The sequence below is a fragment of the Myotis daubentonii genome, chromosome 11 (genome assembly GCF_963259705.1).
Source record: "Myotis daubentonii chromosome 11, mMyoDau2.1, whole genome shotgun sequence".
NCBI lineage: Eukaryota > Metazoa > Chordata > Mammalia > Chiroptera > Vespertilionidae > Myotis > Myotis daubentonii.
Window position 1 is genome coordinate 52,265,983 of NC_081850.1, and position 11,007 is coordinate 52,276,989.

Here is an 11,007-nt window from a genome sequence, read left to right on the forward strand (position 1 = left end):
GGTCAGGGCTAGTGCAGGAGGCAACCAATCGATGTGTTACTTTGGCATCGATGTTTCTCTCTGTCTTTCTCTCTCTCTTCTATTTTCCCTAAAAATCAATGGAAAAATACACTCAGTTGAGGATTAACAACAACAACAAAAAAGAAAAGAAAGAAAAGTAGTACACTACTCTGCAGTGAACATTTATGTGGTCATAATAATGTAAATTCTGATCATGATCCAATTATAGTGGTATAACTATATTTTAGGATAGGGTGACAGGAGAGGAGGGTTGGTAAGAGAGCTAACTCTCCTTTTTTCTTTATGCTAAACAGTCAGTTGGTACTGTTTAAAATAGATAAATTAAGAAACAGAGGTATGAACAAAGTATCCTATATAATAAAAGGTTAATATGCAAATCAACCAAACAGTGAAACGACCTGTCACTATGATGTGAATGACCACCAGGGGGCAGACACTCAATGAAGGAGCTTCCTCGAGGTGGACAGTGCATTCCCACAGGGGGAGTGACACTCAGCCAGAAGCAGGCTTATGGCTGGTGAGCATAGTGGCGGTGGTGGGACCCTCTCCTGCCTACGCGCAGCAGTCGGACATCCCCCCAAGGGTTCTCGGACTGCGAAAGGGCACAGTCCGGGCTGAGGGACCCCCACTCCCCACCCTGAGTGCATGAATTTTGTGCACCGGGCCACTAGTCTAGACATATAGCACTAACTCCTAGAAGAAGTAGCTTTGAGTTAAAAGTTGCAGTAAATGGATACTATTCAGAATAACCCTTTATATGACTATATAAACTATATAAATAAATGGTACATATTATTTGTGGGGGTTTTTTGTTTGTTTGTTTTGTGTTTTGAATCACACATCTTACAGAAAGAGGAAAGAACAGGAATACAGACATCTTACAGAAAGAAGAAAGAACAGGAAGGCAGACAAGGAGAGTGACTACTTATTCTCTGATGCATAAATGACATACTGTATGCCTGCTCAAGACAGGGCTTGAGGTAAATACCAGGCATGCAAGTGTGGCAGGAGAATTTAGTGAAATACAAAGTTTTATCTGTTCTGTGTATGTGTGTCTTTTCTCTTTAAAACAAGCAAGGGAGGGAGACCAAGATGGAGGCATAGGTAAACACCGGAGTTTGCTGCCTCGAACAACCACTTCAAAAATACAACTAAAAGATGGAACGGACATCACCCAGAACCACAGGAAAGCTGGCTGAGGGGAAACTCTTCAACTAGAAGGAAAGAGAACAGCATACTGAGGCTCAGAGGAGGTGCAGTGCAGAAAATACAAAGGTGCGGAGGTGCGCATGGAGCAGGCTGGTGGCTGAGGGCGCGGTTGTCATTTTCAATCGGGAGGGAGGCTCAGGCTCTGAGCTCCAGTTCTGGGCGAGTCTCTAGGGACCCAGACTCAAACGGGAGAAGCGGGACTGTCTGGCATCGGTCGGAACATGAGGGCAGCTTTCTCTCCGAGGTTTGCAGCGATTGCTGGGACTCTGAGAGGCAGAGCCTCTGGGGACGGGACTGAGAGCAGCCATAACTGCTCCCTCCACCCGCCCTGTTTGATCCCTTGTGACCCGCCTCGCCCAAGCCCTGCACAGAGCCATTTGCTGGTTAGCCTCAGGCAAAGGCTAGATTAGCACCTCCCCAGAGGACAGAAGTTTTCCCACTGCAGACACAGCTGATTCTCACAGCCAGTTGGCCTGGAGGTCAAATCCCCCTAGTATCAACTACAACAATCAAGTCTTAACTACAACAAGACTGCGCACAAAGACCACTAAGGGGTGCACCAAGAAAGCATAAAAAATGCAGAGACAAAGAAACAGGACAAAATTGTCCATGGAGGATATAGAGTTCAGAACCACACTTTTAAGGGCTCTCAAGAACTGTCTAGAAGCTGCTGATAAACTTAATGAGATCTACAAGAAATCTAATGAGACCCTCGATGCTATGATAAAGAACCAACTAGAAATTAAGCATACACTGACTGAAATAAAGAATATTATACAGACTCCCAGCAGCAGACCAGAGGAGCGCAAGAATCAAGTCAAAGATTTGAAATGCGAAGAAGCAAAAAATACCCAACCGGAAAAGCAAAATGAAAAAAGAATCCGAAAATACGAAGATAGTGTAAGGAGCCTCTGGGACAGCTTCAAGCGTACCAACACCAGAATTATAGGGGTGCCAGAAGATGAGAGAGAGCAAGATATTGAAAACCTATTTGAAGAAATAATGACAGAAAACTTCCCCTACCTGGTGAAAGAAATAGACTTACAACTCCAGGAAACGCAGAGAACCCCAAACAAAAGCAATCCAAAGGGGACCACACCAAGACACATCATAATTAAAATGCCAAGAGCAAAAGGCAAAGAGAGAATCTTAAAAGCAGCAAGAGAAAGAAACTCAGTTACCTACAAGGGAATACCCATACGACTGTCAGCTGATTTCTCAACAGAAACTTTGCATGCCAGAAGGGAGTGGCAAGAACTATTCAAAGTGATGAATGCCAAGAACCTACAACCAAGATTACTTTATCCAGCAAAGCTATCATTCAGAATTGAAGGTCAGATAAAGAGCTTCACAGATAAGGAAAAGCTAAAGGAGTTCATCACCACCAAACCAGCATTATATGAAATGCTGAAAGGTATCCTTTAAGAAGAGGAAGAAGAAGAAAAAGGTAAAGATACAAATCATGAACAACAAATATGCATCTATCAACAAGTGAATCTAAGAATCAAGTGAATAAATAATCTGATGAACAGAATGAACTGGTGATTATAATAGAATCAGGGACATAGAAAGGGAATGGACTGACTATTCTTGGGGGGGAAAGGGGTATGGGAGATGTGGGAAGAGACTGGACAAAAATCATGCACCTATGGATGAGGACAGTGGGTGGGGAGTGAGGGCGGAGGGTGGGGTGAGAACTGGAAGGAGGGGAGTTATGGGGGGGGGGAAGAGGAACAAATGTAATAATCTGAACAATAAAGATTTAATTATAAAAAATAAAAATAAAAAAAAATAAAACAAGCAAGGGTTTTGGCAGGGTTGAGAGAAGAGGCATCCTGAAGTCAAAGGCCCTTCTATCTTCATAAAAGTTGAAAGCAAGTCTGGGAAGAGGTTATGCCCTGAAGAGGCTGGACTCAGGGAGGGTTTTGTAGATTTTTAAGACAGCAGAGGGGATGGGAGGTCTGGTCAGCGTGGGCAATGTGCTCTAGTCCTGTGATGCTGCCAGTGGCAGGACCCAAGTAGATGGCTCTGGGATGTATCTGGGGAAACCAAATTCCAGAGTCTCAAAAAAAAAAAAAAAAAAAAGAGCTAAGAGTTTGGGAGTCCAGGACTAAGAGTTTGGGAGTCCAGGACCTGCTGGAATGACAAGGGCCACAGCATTCACTGGTGAGATTGATATCCAATGACAGGATGGGGAGGGGCAGGTAAGAAGCCTCTCCTTTACCTTGTTTCTATGACTTTTGCACAGCCCTCGGGAGACGGGATCTATTTCTCATCAGCACTCAGGTGCAGGGGTTGGGAGTAGGAATCAAGTTCAGTGAAAGAACATTTAAAAATGCAGTAATTCCTGCACGTCTGCATTTGTAGACGATGATCACAGCTGCTGCATGAGGATAGGTAGGGAGGAGCCCTGCCTTCACCTGCCTCAGCAAACACTTCAAAGACGTTATGATCAGCGGTGAGGGCTGTGCCATGCTCAGGCGCCGGGAGAAGCAGAAGGTGGTGGGGCAGCCACCTCCAGCTTCTTGCTCCTTTCTTAAAAATCAATCAATCGATCAACCGTTTAAAAAAATCGCCACCCAAGGATAAGTTTTTATTAATTTCAGAAGGAGAGGAAGGGAGATGGAGGGAGGGAGAGAGGGGGAGAAAGAAAGAGAAACACCCAGCAGTTGCCTCCCATATGCACCCCTCCCATATATACCCTGCAGCCTGGTTATTTTTCCCAGACCAGAAATTGAACTCATGGCCTTTTGGTGTACGGGACAACGCTCCAAATCACTGAGCCATACCGGCCAGAGCTCTCGCCCCTTTCCTGAGACCTGTTCCCCTCTTCCCTCATGTCTGGCCCCTCTGATGGTCCTCCCTTTCCTACATCAGGGGTCTGGGGGACAGGAGAATCTCTTCTCTGGGGAGGAACAGGTGGAGGAGAGCCAGGCAGGTGCCTCTGGAAGAGGAGTCTGATTTACATCTGAATTCTGGGTTTCCCAATGCTGCCCTGGGAGACCTAGTCCTTGGTGTGAAGAGATCAAAGGGGAGAAAGGAGAATAGAAGGGAAGGGGAGGAGACTCTCCCAGTTGGGAGGAATCTGAGAGAGTCAAGAAGCCCAGATGGGAACAGAGAGCTCACAGCTGCAATAAACAAAGAGGACAGGACAGGGACCCCGCTCTATCGATGGGGACAGAGGGAGTCCTTTTGGGTTTTTGGGTTTGGGGGAGGGAATGCTGGGACTCTGTTTAGGGTGGATCTCAGTAGACTTGTGTTTGCCTGTGTTATCAGTGGGCCCAGGCTCCAGCCTCCCTCCCAGGGACCCTCCCAAAGGGATCCTTGGAAGTTTGTGAGCCCCAGGCCCCAAGGAAAGGGGAGGCAGTCTCCGCTAGGGGTGGGGGTAGGGGTGGGAGTGAGAAGCCGCTGCCCATGATCAGGGAAGGGATCCCTCCAGGTCTCAGAGGCCTGCAGTGCCACTGTGGGGTGTGCTCTCAGTTCACCATCTCTCCTTGAGAGGAATTTCTCAGAGACCAGGAGCAGCCCAGGGCCCACCCTACCCATCAACTTCCCTTCAACTGCCCACAGGCCTGGGCACCTGGGCCAGGAGGAAACTCCTGGGGTGGTGAGAACATACAATTCACCAGCCTGAGCTCCTGACCCTCTACCCGCACCCCCCCCACCCTATCCCCCCACTCCCACCCCTTAGTGACACTGGCTCCCCAGGGACCCAACGTGCAGGAACGGATACGTGGGTGGGAAGCCAGAACAGCCGTTTATTCAGTGACATATAAGTGATATTTACAAGGAAGAAGTGGGGTGCAGTGGGGGGCAAAGGGGTCAGGTCCAGGGTCCTGGGTGACCTTTCCTCAGAGGGGACAGTCCTGCTGCCTCCTCTCACACTCCCTCCTCTGCCTCTCTGGGCCTGGCAGCTCAGCCATGCGGCCGGGGCTAGAAATACGGAAGGGATAGTTGCAGCAGGAGAAGGGATGAGGCAAGGCCAGCATGGGGGTAGAAGGACTGCTCTGGGGCCCCTGAGTCCTCCCTGTCTTCTAGCCCGCTTCTTGCCCCTGGGATAGGGGCTCCGAACCCTGGTGTGGCTGATGGGGACTCCCTGGGCTCCAGGCTGGTCACTGGGCTATGGCTTTTGGGTGGTCTGGGACTCTTCAGTCCTGGAAAGGGAGAAGAGGGGCTTGAAGGATTGACAGAGACTCTTCTTCACTTCCATCCCCAGTCCCGTCAGCTTCCTTACCTCTTACAGCCTTTGGAGCCCTTTCTCTTCTTGCCAGACTTGTCCTTCTTACAGCGTTGGGCTGGTTTCCGTGGGGCTGGTGATGTGTCCAGACGCTGCATCAACCTCTGCACCCAGGCCTCCTTCGGGTCTGCGCACAGCTCTGCCTGAGAGCGCTTCCGAGGTGAGAACCTGGAGTCGGGCATTAGTAAGCCTGTCCTCGTCTTGCCCACCTTGCCCAGCCCATTCAGCTTCACCCATGCCCTCGCACCCACTCACAGGATAGCCGGGATGGGGCAGCCCAAGCTTGGCTCCTGCTTCCGGTAGCTGCGGACCAGCGTGTCAGGAATCTTCCTTACACTGTACTTGAGGCAACAGTCCTGTGCCCCTCCATCACTGCCTGCAGAGGGTGTTCACAGGGAGCAAGGGCTAATTATAGGCTCCCAACCAGGCCTCTCCAGCCCCTTTCCCCATCCTAGGCTGCTCCCTCCTTGTACCTTGGGTCCAGGGGATGCAGAAGGCCAGGACCAGGAAAAGGAGGCTCAGAGCCAGTGACTGAGCCATGGCTGTGTTAGAGGGTGAGTATGAGGCCACAGCTGTGGGTGAGGTGGAAGCTGCAATTTGGGGTCCTGGAGTGGGTGGGCCTTTTATTAAAGCCTTACTTCCCGTTTTTTGTTTTTTCGATCATCCTGAGACATTCTGACCTCCTCATCCTCTTTGGCAGAAGTCCTAGACAGAGACTGATGTCTCCTTTTCCCATCCTCCCCCCACACCCTCCCCCCTGCCCGCAACCCCCCCCCCCGCCACTCCCACCCCCTAGGACAAGCCCCCACCGCCTTATTGGTAATGTTGTGTCCTTTGGTTATGCTAATTCACATGCATACAAGTCCTTTGATTGCTCTCTTACCCCTCCCCTGCCTTCTCTCTGAGGTTGGACGGGTCTGTTCAGTGTTTCTTTGTCTCTGGATCTATTTTTCTTCATCAGTTTATGTTGTTCATTATATCCCACATATGAGTGAGTTCATGTGATATTTATCTTTCTCCAACTGGCTTATTTTGCTTAGCATAATGCTTTTTCAGGTCTATCCATGCTGTTGCAAATGGTTTCCATTACCTTTTTTTTTTTCAAAGTTCCTTCTCTTTTATAGCAGTGTAGTACCCATTGTGTTTGTACCACAGTTTTTTAATCCACTCATCTGCTGATGGGCACTTAAGCTGTTTCAAAATCTTAGCTATGGTGAATTGTGCTATGAACATAGGGGTGCATATATCCTTTCTGATTGGTGTTTCTCGTTTTTGGGATATATTCCTAGAAGTGGGATTACTGGGTTGAATGGGAATTCCATTTTTAATTTTTTGAGGAAATTCCAAACTGTTTTCCACAGTGGCTGCTTCAGTCTGCATTCCCACCAGCAGTGCATGAAGGTTCCTTTTTCTCTCCTACCTCCGCGCGGCAGTTGGACATCCCCCCCCCCCCCAGGGGTCCCAGACTGCGAGAGGGTGCAGGCTGGGCTGAGGTACCCCCACCCCCCACCCCGAGTGCATGAATTTTGTGCAATGGGCCTCTAGTCTAGACATATAGCACTAACTACTAGAAGAAGTAGCTTTGAGTTAAAAGTTGCAGTAAATGGATACTATTCAGAATAATCATTTGTATGATTATATAAACTATATAAATAAATGGTACATATTATTTGTGGGTTTTGTTGTTTGTTTTGTGTTTTGAATCACACATCTTACAGAAAGAAGAAAGAACAGGAAGGCAGACAAGGAGAGTGACTACTCATTCTCTGATGCATAAATAACATACTGTATGCCTGCTCAAGACAGGGCTTGAGGTAAATACCAGGCATGTAAATGTGGCAGGAGAATTTAGTGAAATACAAAGTTTAATCTGTTCTGCGTATGCGTGCCTTTTCTCTTTAAAACAAGCAGGGCTGAGAGAAGAGGCACCCTGATGTCAAAGTCCCTTCTACCTTCATAAAAGTCAAAAGCAAGTCTGGGAAGAGATTATGCCCTGAAGAGGCTGGACTCAGGGAGGGTTTTGTAGATTTCTAAGACAGCGGAGGGGATTGGAGGTCTGGTCAGCGTGGACAATGTGCTCTAGTTCTGTGATGATGCCAGTGGCAGGACCCAAGTAGATGGCTCTGGGATGTATCTGAGGAAACCAAATTCCAGAGTCTCAAAAAAAAAAAAAAAAGCTCATAGCCAGTTGGCCTGGAGGTCAAATCCCCACCAGTATTACCTACAACAATCAAGGCTTAACCTCAACAAGACTGCGCACAAAGACCACAAGTGGGTGCACCAAGAAAGCATAAAAAATGCGGAGACAAAGAAACATGACAAAAATGGAGGATTTAAAGCTCAAAACCACACTTTTAAGGTCTTTCAATAAGTTTCTAGAAACTGCCGATAAACTTAATGAGCTCTACAAGAAATCTAATGAGACCCTCGATGTTGTGATAAAGAACCAACTAGAAATTAAGCATACACCGACTGAAACAAAGAATATTATACAGACTCCCAACAGCAGACCAGAGGAGCACAAGAATCAAGTCAAATATTTGAAATGCGAAGAAGCAAAAAACACCCAACCGGAAAAGCAAAATGAAAAAAGAATCCGAAAATACGAAGATAGTGTAAGGAGCCTCTGGGACAGCTTCAAGCGTACCAACATCAGAATTATAGGGGTGCCAGAAGATGAGAGAGAGCAAGATATTGAAAACCTATTTGAAGAAATAATGACAGAAAACTTCCCCTACCTGGTGAAAGAAATAGACTTACAACTCCAGGAAGCGCAGAGAACCCCAAACAAAAGCAATCCAAAGAGGACCACACCAAGACACATCATAATTAAAATGCCAAGAGCAAAAGATAAAGAGAGAATCTTAAAAGCAGCAAGAGAAAGAAAGTCAGTTACCTACAAGGGAGTACCCATACGACGGTCAGCTGATTTCTCAACAGAAACCATGCAGGCCAGAAGAGCGTGGCAAGAACTATTCAAAGTGATGAATGCCAAGAACCTACAACCAAGATTACTTTATCCAGCAAAGCTATCATTCAGAATAGAAGGTCAGATAAAGAGCTTCACAGATAAGGAAAAGCTAAAGGAGTTCATTACCACCAAACCAGCATTATATGAAATGCTGAAAGGTATTCTTTAAGAAGAGGAAGAAGAAAAAGGAACTCTTACCATTTGCCACAGCATGGATGGAACTGGAGAGCGGATAACTACCACATGATCTCACTCATTTGTGGAATATAATGAACAACATAAACTGATGAACAAGGACTGATCCAGAGACGGAGAGGCATTGATTGGACTGCCGGACCTTGGAGGGAAGGTAGGGGAGGGTGGGGGTAAGGGGGAAAGTTCAACCAAAGGACTTATATGCAAGCATATAGGCCTAACCAATGGACACGGACAACGGGGGGCGGGGGGGTGAGGGCATGAGCGGGGGCGGGGTAGGGGGTAACGTGAGGATAAGGACACATATGTAATATCTTAATCAATAAAAAATATATTTTTTAAAAAAAAAGACAAAGAGAGAATCCCAAAAGCAGCAAGAGAAAGAAACTCAGTTACCTACAAGGGAATACCCATACGACTGTCAGCTGATTTCTCAACAGAAACTTTGCATGCCAGAAGGGAGTGGCAAGAAATATTCAAAGTGATGAATACCAAGAACCTACAACCAAGATTACTTCATCCAGCAAAGCTATCATTCAGAATTGAAGGTCAGATAAAGAGCTTCACAGATAAGGAAAAGCTAAAGGAGTTCATTACCACCAAACCAGTATTATATGAAATGCTGAAAGGTATCCGTTAAGAAGAGGAAGAAGAAGAAAAAGGTGAAGATACAAATTATGAACAACAAATATGCATCTATCAACAAGTGAATCTAAGAATCAAGTGAATAAATAATCTGATGTACAGAATGAACTGTTGATTATAATAGAATCAGGGACATAGAAAGGGAATGGACTGACTATTCTTGGGGGGGAAGGGGTGTGGGAGATGCGGGAAGAGACTGGACAAAAATCGTGCACCAATGGATGAGGAAAGTGGGTGGGGAGTGAGGGCGGAGGATGGGGCGGGAACTGGGAGGAGGGGAGTTATGGGGGGGAAAAAAGAGGAACAAATGTAATAATCTGAACAATAAAGATTTAATTAAAAAAAAAAAAGCTAAGAGTTTGGGAGTCCAGGACCTGGAGAGCCATACCCGCTGGAATGACAAGGGCCACAGCATTCACTGGTGAGATTGATGTCCAGTGACAGGATGGGGGAGGGGCAGGTAAGAAGCCTCTCCTTTACCTTGTTTCTATGACTTTTGCACAGCCCTCGGGAGACGGGATCTATTTCTCATCAGCACTCAGGTGCAGGGGTTGGGAGTAGGAATCAAGTTCAGTGAAAGAACATTTAAAAATGCAGTAATTCCTGCACGTCTGCATTTGTAGACGATGATCACAGCTGCTGTATGAGGACAGGTAGGGAGGAGCCCTGCCTTCACCTGCCTCAGCAAACACTTCAAAGACGTTATGATCAGCGGTGAGGGCTGTGCCATGCTCAGGCACCAGGGGAAGGAGAAGGTGGTGGGGCAGCCACCTCCAGCTTCTTGCCCCTTTCTTAAAAATCAATCAATTAATCAATCAATCTTTTTAAAAAAATCGCCACCCAAGGATAAGTTTTTATTAATTTCAGAAGGAGAGGAAGGGAGATGGAGGGAGGGAGAGAGGGGGAGAAAGAAAGAGAAACACCCAGCAGTTGCCTCCCATATGCACCCCTCCCATATATACCCTGCAGCCTGGTTATTTTTCCCAGACCAGAAATTGAACTCATGGCCTTTTGGTGTACGGGACAACGCTCCAAATCACTGAGCCATACCGGCCAGAGCTCTCGCCCCTTTCCTGAGACCTGTTCCCCTCTTCCCTCATGTCTGGCCCCTCTGATGGTCCTCCCTTTCCTACATCAGGGGTCTGGGGGACAGGAGAATCTCTTCTCTGGGGAGGAACAGGTGGAGGAGAGCCAGGCAGGTGCCTCTGGAAGAGGAGTCTGATTTACATCTGAATTCTGGGTTTCCCAATGCTGCCCTGGGAGACCTAGTCCTTGGTGTGAAGAGATCAAAGGGGAGAAAGGAGAATAGAAGGGAAGGGGAGGAGACTCTCCCAGTTGGGAGGAATCTGAGAGAGTCAAGAAGCCCAGATGGGAACAGAGAGCTCACAGCTGCAATAAACAAAGAGGACAGGACAGGGACCCCGCTCTATCGATGGGGACAGAGGGAGTCCTTTTGGGTTTTTGGGTTTTGGGGAGGGAATGCTGGGACTCTGTTTAGGGTGGATCTCAGTAGACTTGTGTTTGCCTGTGTTATCGGTGGGCCCAGGCTCCAGCCTCCCTCCTGGGCACCCTCCCAGAGATACTTGGAAGTTTGTGAGCCCCAGGCCCCAAGGAAAGGAGAGGCAGTCTCAGCTAAGGGTGTGGGGTAGGCATGGGAGTGAGAGACCGCTGCCCATATTCAAGGAAGGGATCCCTCTAGGCCAGTGGTTTTTAACCTTATAGCCCTTTA

At 47.4% G+C, this 11,007-nt stretch overlaps 1 protein-coding gene across 2 annotated transcripts; it reads right to left on the bottom strand.

The window, feature by feature from the left end:
* Positions 1-4,964: 4,964 nt before the first annotated feature.
* CCL21 (C-C motif chemokine ligand 21) lies at positions 4,965-6,096 on the bottom strand. 2 transcript variants are annotated; one of them, XM_059657213.1, is made up of 4 exons: positions 5,941-6,096; positions 5,723-5,843; positions 5,465-5,635; positions 4,965-5,404 (listed from the first exon to the last, which is right to left on the bottom strand). In XM_059657213.1, the coding sequence occupies exons 1-4, from the start codon at positions 6,005-6,007 to the stop codon at positions 5,164-5,166; spliced, it is 600 nt and encodes a 199-aa protein (XP_059513196.1). In that variant the 5' UTR covers positions 6,008-6,096; the 3' UTR covers positions 4,965-5,163. The 2 variants fall into 2 exon arrangements, with proteins under 2 accessions (XP_059513196.1, XP_059513197.1); XM_059657214.1 differs by having other exon boundaries at positions 5,204-5,384.
* Between the last annotated feature and the right edge of the window lie 4,911 nt (positions 6,097-11,007).